The sequence below is a fragment of the Sus scrofa genome, chromosome 13 (genome assembly GCF_054392235.1).
Source record: "Sus scrofa isolate SSC_HxYL_T2T_F1_AM1 chromosome 13, Sscrofa_HxYL_maternal_Yorkshire_Landrace_v2.0, whole genome shotgun sequence".
NCBI classification, from domain to species: Eukaryota; Metazoa; Chordata; class Mammalia; order Artiodactyla; family Suidae; genus Sus; species Sus scrofa.
In genome coordinates this window covers 172394688-172410219 of record NC_139395.1, presented here as the reverse complement: position 1 = coordinate 172410219, position 15532 = coordinate 172394688, and the positions used below count along the sequence as shown (strand labels likewise).

Here is a 15532-nt window from a genome sequence, read left to right as displayed (position 1 = left end):
CCCCTAGCCTGCGAACCTCTGTATGCCACGAGTGCAGCCCTAAAAAACAAACAAACAAACAAACAAACAAAAAAGAATATTTATACTAAACATTTATTCAATGACATACAGTCTCTATTTCAATTAGGGTCATTAGCACCATGCTGAATTGATAACACAGAAAATTCTGACAAGAATGTCTACCTCTTAAAGTTTTACATTCTTAGCCCAAATCCTTGCTGGGCCTTATCTCCAAATCTTTACATTTTTAAGCAAGGCTAAGGCTTTTGCTGGGTTAACAGTACTTGTTAAAAATGACTACTTTTATTGAAGTAGAGTTGATTTATAATATTGGGTTAGTTTTAAGTGTACAGCAAAGTGAGTCGGTTATACACATATATATGTACTTATCTATATTTTTTGGATTATTTTCTATTTTATTTCAAAAATATTGAATACAGTTCCCTGTGCTATATAGTAAAATCCTGTTGTTTACCTATTTTATATACGGCAGTGTGCATCTCTTAGTCCCATCCTCCTAATTTAATTATGCTTATTTTAATGGCCAGAGTAGATACAAAGACAAGCCACCCTATGGCAGGGTACTTGAATAGCCTAATTCAACAAAAAAGAGTAAGGTAATATCACTTACATCTGGAATCTAATATATGGCACAAATGAACCTTTCCACAGAAAGGAAAATCATGGACTTGGAGAATAGACTCGTGGTTGCCAAGGGGGAGGGGGAGGGAGCGAGATGGATTGGGAACTTGGGGTTAACAGATGCAGACTATTATTGCCTTTGGAATGGATAACCAATGAGATCCTGCTGTGTAGCACTGGAAACTATATCTAGTCACTTATGATGGAGCATGATAGTGTGAGAAAAAAGAATCTACACATGTATGTGTAACTGGGTCACCATGCTGTACAGTGGAAAATTGACAGAACGTTGTAAACCAGATATAATGACAAAAAATTATTATATAAAAAAAATAATGAAATAAACAAAAAAACAGAATGAAAAAAAAAAAGGAGTAATGCAGGTATTTGGCATTTGTTCTTTCTTCCTTTAGGCACACTCCTAGAATAGTCCAGCAATTTCTTCCCTTGTTATTACACTTACCTTCATAATTAAGCTTCTGTGTTCCACAGACTGACTAAAATGTGTGCCCATTTCAAATATGGTTGTGATTCCATCCTCACACAAATTCATCCAGTAATGATACTCCTCACGCCCAGGAAGTCGATCCCAGAAAGTCCTGAAGGCTTCCCAGACAGCTTCCTGACATACTGAAAAATAAAGAGAGAGGAAATTTTCTGGAAAGCACTCTGGGGTTTTCACAATGATCACAGGGTTGTTAGACTTCGGAGAAGCCCTTCTCTATGCTCCATTTAAACCTTTCAGTTCTGAAGAGAATTTGTATTCTCCATGCCTTTCCCTTGCAAAGGGAACTGATTCAACACCTAATAGGAAGGTGTTTTTTTGGTTTTTATTTTCACATTTCTTAAAACAAAAAAAATCCATATTTTTTCACATTTCTCAAAACAAAAAATCCACATTTATGCCTTACCAAAGCAGAGCTGATATTGAGGCCCCTTCAATAGGTGAATGGATAAAAAACCCATAATAACTCCATATGATGGAATTATAATTCAGTGATTAAAAGAAATGAGGTTTCAAGCCATTAAAAGACAATGGAAAAGATTTAAATGAATATTGCTAGGTAAAAGAAGTCAATCTTTAAAAAGCTACATACTATATGGTTCCAAAGATATGATATTTTGGAAAAAGCAAAACCAAATAAACTGTAAAAATAAAATTTTTTTTAAATTAAAAAAAAAATCAGTGGTTGGCAGAGGTTGAGGGGAGAGAAAGATAAAGCAGGTGGAGAACAATGGGTTTTAGGGCAGTGAAACTACTCTGTATAATAAATCTGCAATAGTGGATACACGTCATTGTACATTTGTCAAAATCCATAGAATATTCAACAGAATGAGTGAAACCTAATATAAATTATGAGCTTTAGTTAAGAATAATGTATCAATATTGACTCATCAATTGTAACAAATGTACCACACCAGCACAAGATGCTGATAAGAGGGAGAAATGTGTGCATGGAGAAGGGAGGCAGCATAGGCAACTTCCTTGATTTTTCTGCTCAATTTTTCCATAAAACTAAAGCTTCTGCAAAAAATAAAATCTATTAATTAAAAAGATGAGAATTAAACTATTTCAATTACTTTATTAAATCATAAAATTTCATAAAATCTTGGAACTATATTATTGTGTGAGGAAAAATGTAGGTGAGCATCCTCAAGCATAGAAATCACACCAGATTTCACAGCAGGTCTTCTCTTGGCTTCTGTCATGAATTCACAGAAGAAAAGCATAAGCTGTCTCCTACAAATTATGCTTTGGGGAATGTCCCTCATCTCCTAAGAAATCCACTTAAAACCTAAGAGAACTAATAAACAAGTTTAGCAAGGTGTCAAGATACAAGATCAATATATAAAAATCAGTTGTGTGTCTACACCCTAGCAATGAACACATCAAAAATGTACCTAAGAAAATAATTCCATTTGTAAAAGCACTAAAAAGAATAAAATACTTAGGAATAAACTGAGCAAAGTACAAAACTTACACTCTGCAAATCAAAAACCATCACTGAAAAGAATTAAAGAAGACCCAAATAAATGGTAAAACGTTCCATGTTCATGAACTGGAAGATGTAACATTGTTAAGATGGCCTCAGGCTTATCCCTCTGTTTCTCCCTGGAGACTGGTTTCAAGGTCATCCCCCACCCACTGCACATACCAAAATCCTCAGATACTCAAGTTCCTTATAGAAAATGGCATAGTATTTGAATGCAACCTTGTGCACATCCTCCCATATGCTTTAACTCATCTCTAGATTTTTCGTAATACCCAATACAATGTTAAGTGCTATGTAAACAGTTGCCAGCACATAGCAAATTCAAGTTTTGCTTTTTGGAACTTTCTGGAGTTTTTTTTTTTTTTTTTCCAAGTGTTTTCAATCTATGGTCAGTTGAATCTGTAGTTGCAAAGCCCCATAGATAAAGAGGGCTAACTATAGCTTCAAAATGATCTGCAGACTCAATGCAATCTCATCAGAACACTGGCTGACTTCTTTATTGAAATTAACAAGCTAATTCTAAAATTCATATGAAATTGCAAGGGCTATAGAATAGCCTAAACAGTTTGAAAGAACAAATAGATAAGATGGACTTCATCAAAATCAACAATTTTTGTGCATCAAAGACACTATAAAAGAAAATGAAAATACTTTAAAATCATTTGCCTGTTAAGGGACTTGTATCAAGAATATATAAAGAATGTCTACAACTCAGTTAAAAAAAAAACATAAATAATCTAATTTTTTTAAAGGCAAAAGATTTGAAGAGGAGTTCCTGTCATGGCTCAGTGGTTAACAAACCCGACTAGTATCCATGAGGACGTGGGTTCAATCCCTGGCCCTGCTCAGTAGGTTGAGGATCCGGAGTTGCTGTGAACTGTGGTATAGGTCGCAGACACGGCTCGGATCCCACCTTGCTGTGACTGTGGTGTAGGCCAGCAGCTACAGCTCAGATTCACCTGGGAACCTCCATATGCTCTGTCTAAAAAGATAAAAGACAAGGGAAAAAAAAAAAAGATTTGAAGACATTCTTTAAAAGAAATATTCAAATGATCAAGAAACGTATAAAAATATATTCAACATTATTAGTCATTACAGAAATGAAAACCAAAACCACAAGACACCACTTCACACTTATTAATTTTTTTAAAGAAAATTATAGTGCTGGCAAAGATGTAGAGAAATCAGACCTTCATATACTTTGGTGGGAATAATACAGTTACATTGGAAAACAATCTGGCAGTTCCTTATATAGTTAAACACAAGACCAAGGAATTCTACTCCTAGATATATACCCAAAAGAAATGAAAACAACCCAAATACCCATCATCTGATGAATGGATAAACTAAAGCAGTAAATCCATACAATATTATTAATTGGCCATAAAGAAAGAATAAACTACTGATATATGCTACAACATAGATGAACTTTGAAAACAAAGTAAATGCTAAGTAAAAGGAGCCAGTCACAAAAGATGACATATTATCACATTCATATGACATATCCAAGATAGGCAATTTTAGAGACAGAAAGTAGATTAGTGGTTGCTTAGGCCTAGAGAGAGGGATAGGATAGATAGAGTGATTAAAAAAGTGATAGCTAAAGGATGAACAATTTAAGAAATTACTTTTAACAGAATTTACTTTTAACAGTATTCATTTCTGTGAATATACTGGGAAATCACTGAATTCTATACTTTAAATATATTAATTACATAGTATGTTAATTACATCTTAATAAAACTGTGAAAAAATGAAATTCCCTCCAGAAAGGTAATATAGTTGACCCTTGAATAATGTGGGGGCTAGTGGCACAAAACCTTGGCAGAGTCAATTCACATATAACTTTACAGTCAGCCCTCCTTATCTATGCATCCACACCCACACATTCAATCAACCCTGGGTTATATAAGATCATAGTATATATTTACTGAAAAAAATTCAAGTATCAGTGGACCGCACAGTTCAAAACTGTGTTGTTCAAGGATCAACTGCACATCCTTAATTTATCCAGTGGTTTTTCAGTTGAGAGCTATCTGACAAGAAGGTCCAATTAACTAACTTGGTATAACAGAATTCAGAACATTTACGTTCTGATAAAGGAGAAAAACTGAGGGGACGTCTGGAGCATTTATGCAGCCCAGAGCAGAGAAGCCTAGATAGGACAGTGCAGACAGTAGGGAGGAGAGCAAAATCAGCATGATTCCTTGGAGAGAGGTAGTAAGGAAGGCAACACTGCACAGACAAACACCATGTACTTCACTATCTGGTCTATTAAGAAGTCTTATTCTCACCAAACAATTTTCAAGTAGTCTTTAGCTGTTGCTGGAGATAACTTCATATTTTTGAGAGCATAACTAATCTACACATGCCCCTCTTCTGACAAAGAAAACCTGCCCTGGAAACTGGCGGTGGAAGGGTAAATGTAATGACAACGTTCTGAAGAAGGAAATGCCAGTATTTAATCTGTCTTTAATCCTGTTACTAGGGCTCAGGCTGTGCATTTTAGCTAGTACACAGAAATCCAGAATGGAGCAAAGTCTTTTTTTAGGGTAATACAGTTTCCTTTTAGAATTGTGGAGCCCAAAGCATGTGGAATGGTCAATTTGATGCAATAAAGCAAGAAAAATAAACAAAAGGTAAACAAATTGGAAGATATGAAGTAAAACTATATCTTTATTTGCAGATGAAAACATCACCTATATAGAAAACTCAAAGTAATATAGGAAAAAGCTACTAGAACTAACAAGTGAGTTTAACAAAGTTATAGATAAAACATCAATATACATAAACTGGTTATATGTCTACATACTAGCGAGGACCAAATTTTTTAAAATACTGTTAATAGTAACATGAAAAAAGTAAAATAAACCTCATAAAAAGATGTATAAGACCTGTATATTGGAAATTAGTAAAACACTTACTCAGAGAAACTGAAGATCTAAATAAATGGAAGTATTATATCCATAGATCAAAAGACTCAATATTGGTAAGAAGACGACAATTCTTCCAAAAGTTATTAAAAGATTCAATACAATCCCAATCAAATTCCCAGTTGACTTTTGTGTAGATACTGGCAATTTGATTATAATATTTATTTGGAAGACAAAGGACCTATCATAACCAAACAAATTTGAAAAAGAAGTACAAAGTTGAAGAACTTACACCATCTGATTCAAAGACATTATAAACTTACAGTAATCAAGACAGTAAGATATTGGCATAAAAACAGACAAATAAATCAGTGTAAGAGAATGAAGAGTGAAGAAATAGACCCATCATATTCAGAAGACTGATTTTCAACAAAATCACAAAGGCAAGAAAAGATAATTTTTTTTTTTTTTTTTTGTCTTTTTGCTATTTCTTGGGCCGCTCCCACGGCATATGGAGGTTCCCAGGCTAGGGGTTGAATCAGAGCTGTAGCCACCGGCCTACGCCAGAGCCACAGCAACGCAGGATCCGAGCTGCGTCTGCAACCTACACCACAGCTCACGGCAACACCAGATCGTTAACCCACTGAGCAAGGGCAGGGACCGAACCCGCAACCTCATGGTTCCTAGTCGGATTCATTAACCACTACGCCACGACAGGAACTCCAGGATAATATTTTAAATAAATAATGCTAAAATGACTGGCTATGCAAATGCAAAAAAATTAACTTTGATCCATATTCATCATACACAAAAATTAACTCACAAAGTAGATCATAGACTTGAATGTAAAACCTAAAAATTAAGCTAAGTAAACTTAGATCTAAGGCCAAAAAGCATGACACACACACACACAAAAACCTGATAAACTGGACTGTATCAAAATTTAAAACTTCTCTTCCTCAAAAGACATTGTTAAGAAAATAAAAAGATAAACCACACATTGGGAGAAAATGCATCAAAACACATATCTGCCAAAGAACTTGTACTTGGAATACATAAAGAACTCTTACAACTCAATAATAGAACAAACAATCCATTTTTTTTTAATGAGCAAAATATTTGAACAGACTCTTTACCAAAAAAGATATACAAAATGTCAAATGAGAACATGAAAAAGTGCTCAACATGATTAGCCATCAAGAAAATGCAAGTTAATACCACAAGATAGCACTTTATATCCACTAGTATGGTTACAGTTAAAAAAGACTGACTACACCATGTGTTGCACATATGTGGAGAAACCAGAATCCCAATATATTGCTAGTGGTATAACTACATTTGAAAATAGTTATCAATTTCTTAAAAAGTGAAATATAGAGCTATCATGTGACCCAGTCATTCTAGTCTAAATAGAAAGCATATGTCCACATAAAAACTTGTACACAAATGTTCATGACAGCTTTCTTTGTAATCACCAATAACTGAAAACCACCCAAATATCCTAAAATGTACTATATCCATAAAATGGAAAAATACTCACCAGTAAAGGGTAACAAACTATTAATACACAAAAAATCATGGATGAGTCTCAAAGCAGTTAAACTGAGTTAAAGAAGCTAGATAAAAAAAAAAAAAAAGTACATAGGAGGAATAGATTCATATACAAAAGCATATAAAATGCAAACAATATGTAGTGATAGAAAGCAGATTAGTAGTTACTTCAGTGCTGGGGTCAAGGGAGGTGCTGAGGGAGGAAGGAATTACAAAGGCACATGAGAAAATGTTTGGAGGCAGTTGATAAATTCCTTATCTTAATTACAGTAATAATTTTCAGGATAAATACATTTGTCAAAACAAATCAAATTATATAAATATGTGCACTTTATAATCTATCAAAGTATACTTTAATAGAGCTTTATTTTAAAAGGTCCAACTAAAAATATAATTTTTAAGGGAATATACTATTAATTATCTTCTACTTTCAAATACCCTGAATATCTGTTTAGTTTTACCAATCATTGAGTTAAATGCATTTGCTTCCTGCTTAAATGGAGAGATTTTTCAAATTTGTTATACTAACTAGCAATTGATACCAATTTTCTATGAAGGAAAAACAGGGTAAATCATTAGACTGAATTAACTTGGTGGAAAGAGCTAAGATCCTTGGTTGGACAGTGAGTGAGTGGATCACTCCCTCTAGTCTCCAAATAATGGGTTCTAAGGACACAATGCAAGTAACTCCTTCAAATCTCTTCAAAATCAAGACCCATGTTGAATGCTCATTTTTCCTAATTTTTAAAAGCATAACAAATACTTACTCTTTACCATGACAGTAACAGCTATGTCAACATTGTTATAATCTTGATGTGCTGTGCCAACCCTTTTAGCTTTATGAGGTCCCTTTCCAATGATCCCATTTATAGCAACTATATCTTAAAGTCAATTATTCAAGGAATGCTTTATTTTTCTTTTTGTTTGCTTCTTTTTTAAAAATTGTAGTTGATTGGAGTTCCCATTGTGGCGCAGTGGTTAATGAATCCGACTAGGAACCATGAGGTTGCGGGTTCAATCCCTGGCCTTGCTCAGTTGGTTAAGGATCTAGCATTGCCGTGAGCTGTGGTGTAGGTCCTAGACGCGGCTCTTTAACAGAATAAAGAGGTAGGAGATCAAGGTAACACTGTTTAATTAGAAATAAAGTAGGGACTTCCCATTGTGGCTGGCAGGTTACAAACCTGACCAGTATCCATTAGGATGAAGGTTTGATTCCTGGCCCCCCTCAATGGGTTAAGAATCTGGCGTTGCCATGAGCTATGGTGTAGGTCGCAGACACAACACGGATCCAGCCCCGCTGTGGCTGTAATGTAATTAAGGCCAGTAGCTACAGCTTCAATTCAACTCCTAGCCTGGGAACTAAAATAAGATCCTAGCTTTGTTGCTCTAGGGTCCACTGTGAGAAGTGTTACCATTTTAGATGTAAAAAGTTTTGTGTGTACCAACTACAGAGTAATCCACATAAACTGCAGAAAGACTAAACTATAAAATAGAGAAACTGTTCATATCTCCATGTATACAAAATAACCAATTAGCCAAATAGGTAAGTATATCTTTGTAAATATATTGCAGTTATATTTAGACAAACTATTATAGGCAGAAGTAAAAATTACAATTAATTTACCCAGTAACAAAAACTGGTACTTTTGAAGTGCTCAAAAGATTTTAAACAATTTCTTCTCCTAAAATAATGTAGACTTTCCTCTGAAGCTATATAAATACTATACTTTCAGCAAGTCCTTTTTCCATGGCTAATAGAAAGATAGTATTTGTCTCAGTTTCTGTCCAAAGTATAACAAAGTTTGAATTATAATGAAACACAACCATTGTTTTAGAATTGTTTGAATTTCATCATGGAGCCCAAGCATTTAAATGTTTGCTTACCTCGGACTTTAAAATATTTCACATGGTTTGCCACCGCCTCTGTAACACTTTCATCTGCGCAGGTTTTCACACCGTTAGGAAATAGAGTAGATCGCCTTCTTCTGAGCAACCACTGTCTCTCAGTTTCTCTGTGGTCCATAAGTTGTTTCTTTTCAGTAGATAAATAGTCTGTGGCGTCTGAGTCAGTGAGGAGAAAAGAAACTGCACTTTTGGGCTCTTGGCTTGCTTCCAAAGAAAAATAGGTTTGTGCTACAGAGTGAAAGCATTAACAAAGCTTCTGATGATGAATGAAGATACAGAATGAAAGGTAAAAAATAAAAACATTTCTGCTACATTTGGATTTTGAAATCAGTGCTCAAATTATAGACATGTGTGCTTAAGGAGGAGAGGAGCAAAGAATTCAATCTTCTCTCCATTTAATTCCTACTCCTTTATTTCAAGATTGTTAGTTGCTAAAATCAAATACATCCAATTTCAACACAAGAAATAAGAGGAAGTAAGGTTTGAACCAGGAATTACTAATAAGGAGGAAAGGCAAAATTACTGGGAGAGAATATCATATGGTTTAAATGAAGCAATATCAAAGACTTAATAGAGTAATATTTGATTCAACTTCTTACAGCAGATATATCAAGTAGTTATTTTTAGAGCGAATATACTATAGATACAAAGAAAGTTTTAAAATAATGTAGATTTTTAAATACCTGTTAATGATGAAAGGTTTCTTCCTATCAGGACAAATATGAAAATACCCAGAAAAATCTTCCCCAAATGAGGAAACATAATCATTTGAGCCAAAACCAAAAGAATGAGGAGAGGCCAAAATCCTTAATTGAGCATCCAAGGCCTTGAAATTTCTAGTAACCAATTGTTACAGAAAAGATCTAACATTTAAAAAGTTTAAGAATTGACAATTTCAAAATCATTATAAATTAGCTAAATAAAAATGGTGTTCTTTCAAAGTACTTCTTACTTCTTTTCTGAGATAACCACCATGCCATATATATAAGCAGGAGAGATAAACTAATTAGGACAGATGGGGAGAGACAGTTTCTTTATTCTAATCTACACAGCTAAGCTCTTCATTAACACTTTCCTTGCCTTTAACAACAGTCCACTTTAAAATAATGTTTCAAAAAATAATAACAATGTTTCTCATATAACTCACTAAGTTTTACAATTTTTCTATTAGTCAAACCTGATAGATTCATGTTTTCGAGTTCTTCTACAACCTATGATTGGTATGCATAAAATGCCCACGCTGACTATACTTATGTCAGAAATATGGAGCTACACACAAGACAAAATTAGTTTTCTTAAAGCTGTTTTGCTCTGTAAAAAAGCTATCTTGTAAATTTCCCTAGATAAAAAATTTGAAAATCTTTCACTATAATAACTTACTATGTTAGTAAAGCTAACTCATGATATAGGTATTGTGAGGATTAAATTGGTTAATACATAGGAAACACTTAGAAGACTGTCTGGCACAATTTTATACTAAGCACACAATATAGATGATAGCTATGTGACAATAACTTTGTTGCTTAATTTGCTATTAAAGGAGGCCCAGTAAGTTTATCTACATGAGGAACTCTTAACCAAGAAAGGATACTTTTTACCACAATGGGGGACCAGGTAAAAATTTCGTGTTAAGGCAGTTGTTTCTATCAAATAAGCCTAGTAGAAAGTAATTAAATTACTCAAAATCCTTTGGAAGCTAGGATTTACTATCAAATAGCAATGAATTTATATCTTACGCACATACCTCTTAAGTTCTCTCAGGGGAAGAAGTGTTTTGTAAAGATCTAAAGCACATTTCTCTTCAGAATCCTAAACTAATCTTGACCCAGATTTCTCTGGTCCCCAAAACAGACAAACTCAGTTCTCAAAGAAGAGACCACCTGAGTGGGTACTGACCAGGATAAGGAAGCCTCAAACCCACAGAACCATGCCTTTTAACAGTCCCTGGCAAAGTTTCCAAATTTCCGTAAGGAAAGGCGTAGTTACAAGAGACTCTATGGAGGGAAGCAGGGACCCATGTTTTCCAAAAGAGTCTTACAGAGTTCTGGTCAAGAAAGCCCTCAGAGGAGTTCCCATTTGACTCAGCAGGTAAGGAACCCGAATAGTAATCATGCGGATGCACGTTCAATCCCTGCCCTCGCTAAATGGGTTAAGGATCCTGAGTTGCCGTGAGCTGTGGTGTAGGTTGCAGATGTGGCTCAATCTGGCATTGCTGTGGCTGTGGAGTAGGCCAGCAGCTACCACTCCAGTTCAACCCCCAGCCTGGGAACTTCTGCATGCTGCAGGTTCGACCCTAAAAGAAAGCAAAAAACAAACAAAAAGAACCCCTCAGAGAATGCATTTCTACTCACATTTCTCCCAGACCAACAATTAGAGATCACTTTCACAATAAAAAATATTGAATACAACTGATACAACACATATATTTTAGCTCAGTACTTTTCCAAAAAATTAGTATTGAAAGAAAGCCAAGATAATTTCCTATTAAGAAAGGGTTTAAGCTTAGTCTTAAGCCAAAAATAATTAAAGCATAAATGAATAATTTTCTATGACTAAAAGGTAGGTGACAGTGGAAAGATGAAGATAGAAAGTAGATTAAAATCAGATTAGAATAGGCTCTGTTTGGTAAGTCTAGACCTATTTCCCCCCAACATTAAAAAAAAAAAAAAAAAAAAAAGCTGATTTTAGAAGGTATTAAATTTTTTCTAAATCCTAGTTAGGTAATTGGATTTTGACTTTAAAAAGACTCCCAAGAGTTGTGAAATAAAAACAGTATCATCTTCCCTAAGAAGGCTTTCCCTGTCCACTGGCAACCCCCTTACTACCTCTCCTCCACCAGCTCTCCCCTGCCCCGACACACACTGCTAGGTTAAAAAGACTCTTTTGCTCCCAAAAAAACTTTATAATTGTTTTTAACAGGCAATATTAAAGCTGTTCATATGTCCATTTATCCCATTAGACGATAAATGACTTAGGAATAAAAACTGTCATTCTTTTTTTTTTCTACCTAGTATACTGCCTGCTAGTAGTAAATGCCCAAATAATGTTCCCTGAACTGACAATCAAATTAACTATTTTGCCTATTAAAACGGGAAGAAAAATTAATCTAAGCATCAATTATATGACATGTACTGAGTATCATACGATTTAAAATTTATCCCTAAGAATAGCCCATGGCTCACGTTTCTTAAGGAAATAAGTACACCTCAATTTAATGAATTGGAAATATGTTTAATATAAAATGTTGATATTCTCAAAGCATTATTTCCACAAGAATTTAGGAAAATGAATTTTAAACAATCTTCAAAACATGATAAAGGACAGTGGTATCTTTGAAAAATATACAAACAAAAAAGTTTTAAGTCACAATAAGCTATAGTACATACTTGCTTTCCCCAAATTAAATGTACAAAATCATGAAGAGTCATCTAAAAAAGTCCCCTCCCCCTACACACAAATTAAGAAAGAAACATAATTATAACCATTTTTACAGGAAAACTCCAAAGGACAAACATCTTTAACAATATAAAGATGGTGACAAGATTAACAAAAACTTAAGGACGCTAAAGGCTTAACTGACAACTTCAAGTCACATGATTTCAAAATAAAATGTTCAGACTTTTAGCTTCATCTTAAATTGCTTTTGCTTCAATGCTTTATGTACAGTTATGGTGTATGTCCAAGAGATGCTTTAAAACACAAGATTAAAATATTATTTAAAAACATTTTTCTTATCTGAGAAAATAAAATATAGTTACCCCCTTAAAATATTCCTGATAACATTAGAAGGTTGTGAAGTGTTTAATCATATATAATACCACCATCATCACATCAATTCAGAACTGTTACCTGAACATTTAATAAAAAAAAAAACTTATGCTCCATGGGGATTATAGATCTCTAAAAATTACAATTTAAAAATATAAAAGCAATGAGAGCAATCTGGCTTTTGCAGATGAATACTGGGTAAACAACAGAGCTATAAAATTATATATTTAGTCCTAACCATTAATAAATAAGATTCTGAGGACTTTTTTTAATTAAAGTTATAAAGACACTAATTTTATCTTCTCTACTTACAGAAACTGTGTACATATATTCTGGGATGTCAGAATAGGTCAGGAGTCAATATTTATATAGCTATACCTCAAATAAACTATTGAGCTACATACACAATTTTTAAAAACCTATTTTGAATAGTTAAATTTTTTGCTCCAAATTTCACTCTGAATGAATAAACTAAATTCTCAGATCTCCCCATATGACATTGAAAGAAATGGAAAACAAATAACAATTAGAACAGATTAATGGTTTCATTTAGCAAATGATAAAAAAAAGTTGCGCTTAGAAAGACTGAGTTTTTATCACCTTCCTAACATTATGTCTTCCTTCTCTTATACTATACAGAACAGATGCCGTAAATGGCATTTTCTGAAGCCTTGATACTGAATTCTTTAAAAAAAAAATACACAGTATTCATACTGCATGCTTGAGCTGCAAAGAATAGAATTACTATATAATGTGACTTGTCAACGAATTTGACAAGTACTGGGGCTGGCACCAGGGAGAACCTAACTCCCTTCAACTCCCAGTTATGTGGAAGTACAGATCATATAGTTTTATTATCTACAAAAACATTCCCACATTACATATGCTATTGCATAATCCAAGCATATTAATCAGAAAAATATCAAATATTTAAGAAATTTTAATTTCTATCTAATAAGTGTATCACCCCCATTACCACTCTATGAGATTCCCAACAATTCTAGTAATATATCTTATATATTTTAAGTAGTGTACAATGACTTATAAAACTACTGCAAGTTATTTTCTTCTCTGTGAGCTGGCTAACACAAATGCTGGTAAGCAGCTTTCCAGTAATCGTATAGAACATCTGGGTCATGTTTGTACAGATTAACTAGCTACTGCTGCCCTTCTGTTGCTGTAAATGAAGTTTCAAAATGAGCTCTCGAATATCTTCCCGTTTGGTCTTTATTACATGACGAGGAAACCACTTCTCCAAATGAATTGGAAGTTCAAAGTTAACAATGGGGTCCTAGTGAAAGAAAAGAAACAATGCAATTACTTTAGCAGTATAATTCAAATTTTTTTAAATTTAATTTTTATAAAAAATGGGAGTGAAAACAAGCCCAGCACAGGAAAAGTATGTCTCACTAACAATGTCTCCATGGATAAGCCATCACTGCAGGTTTCTCAGCAGAAACACTGAAGCTCAAAATCCTTTCAGCCAAATGTAATAGAAGAGCTCATCTTAAATTGGTGTGAACTCTTCTGAGACAATGTAATCCTTCCTCAGACCCTGTTACCAATCACATCCTCAAAACTCTTCACTCAACAGCAAATTCCCGCACTTCATCTTCCTATAGTTCTTGTATCCTCTAAGAAGTATAGAAAGAAAACCTTCATTTTGTTTTGTTTTGTTTTGTTTTATGGTAAACAAAAAATGTATCTTCAATTCTTTGTGTGTTGCAGCAAATCAAGTTATATATAATACTTAATAGTAATGTTTATTGAATAAGAGTCAATAAATAATTCAATAAATAGCAATTATTTAATAAACACTAAAAAATGGAAAGGTTGCTTTTTTAAAATAAGAGCTTTATTGAAATATAATTCAGGTACCACACAATTCAGATGTAAGAAGAATTTAAGAGTCCCAGCATTTACAGCTGATATGATGGACTAAACATGATCCTAGGAGCAAACGTTGGTAAAGATTTAACTCTGTAAGTATTTTTTATTAGAATCAATATAGTTTTTGTTAAGTTACAAAATACCACAGGTTTTGAGTGGTCAACCTGAAATATATTTTCCTCACCCTATGCTAAGTTATACTAGTGCACAAATTTGTGAAACTTGAGGTTTGGTTTTTTGAGTTTTTCCCCGCAGGAATCTTAAATGGTACTTCAACCTATATCAGAATTATATTCTACTGACTGAGGCGACATAAAGCATAATTATATAACAGACTCAGAATATGTTATGCAGTAAGGCACTTTGGATAGCCTAAAAGCAAAATTAAATCTCTTTGGAAAGAGTAGAAGGCCAGAACTGTCACCCTATAATGAAGTTCCAATATGGAATAAAAAAGGAAAAGAAAAAAACAACATAACATGCTGAATGGCATCATGTGTACCATCTTCAATCAATCCCTCCAATTAAACAAAAAGTTATAACTGCTTAAGCACCTTATTCCCCCCCCCCATCCTTTGGGACTCCAATTTCATTTAAATTAGACTCTTCTACTCTGTTCTCTTCTTTACATTCTCCTTCCTCTCTGAGCTACAGTGACATACTTTCTACCATCCTTTTTTCAAAGTTTCCTAATTGTGTCTTCTGCTATATTCAGTCTGCTATTAAATTCAGCCAGTAAGGGTTTTTTTTGCTGGGTTTTTTTTTTTTTTTTTTCCCTTTTAGGGCCCCACCTGCAGTATATGGAAGTTCCCAGGGTAGGGGTCAAATTGGAGTGGCAGCTGCCAGCCTACACCACAGCCACAGCAGTACAAGATCCCAGCCACATCTGTAACTTATGGATCCAGCCTG

At 34.0% G+C, this 15532-nt stretch overlaps 2 protein-coding genes across 30 annotated transcripts in view; both read right to left on the bottom strand.

The window, feature by feature from the left end:
• The window catches only part of IMPG2 (interphotoreceptor matrix proteoglycan 2), a 90141-nt gene extending 80215 nt beyond the window's left edge, over nucleotides 1-9926 (bottom strand). The window contains exons 1-3 of one of the 4 annotated variants that reach the window (XM_084991516.1): nucleotides 9649-9926; nucleotides 8945-9193; nucleotides 1106-1272 (exon numbers count right to left, since the gene is read on the bottom strand). In XM_084991516.1, the coding sequence (XP_084847642.1) occupies nucleotides 1106-1272; nucleotides 8945-9193; nucleotides 9649-9733 (501 nt within the window). In that variant the 5' untranslated portion in view covers nucleotides 9734-9926. The remainder of the gene's footprint in view (nucleotides 1-1105; nucleotides 1273-8944; nucleotides 9194-9648) is intronic. The other 3 variants (XM_084991517.1, XM_084991515.1, XM_021070502.2) reach the window with 3 other exon arrangements.
• Nucleotides 9927-12175: 2249 nt separating this feature from the next.
• The window catches only part of SENP7 (SUMO specific peptidase 7), a 168795-nt gene continuing 165438 nt past the window's right edge, over nucleotides 12176-15532 (bottom strand). For all 26 annotated transcript variants that reach the window (XR_014824931.1, XR_014824934.1, XR_014824937.1 and 23 more), the window contains one exon: nucleotides 12176-14024. Coding sequence is in view for 17 of the 26 variants with exons in the window: in XM_084991521.1 (XP_084847647.1) it covers nucleotides 13887-14024 (138 nt within the window). In the remaining 9 variants the exon portion in view is untranslated. The remainder of the gene's footprint in view (nucleotides 14025-15532) is intronic.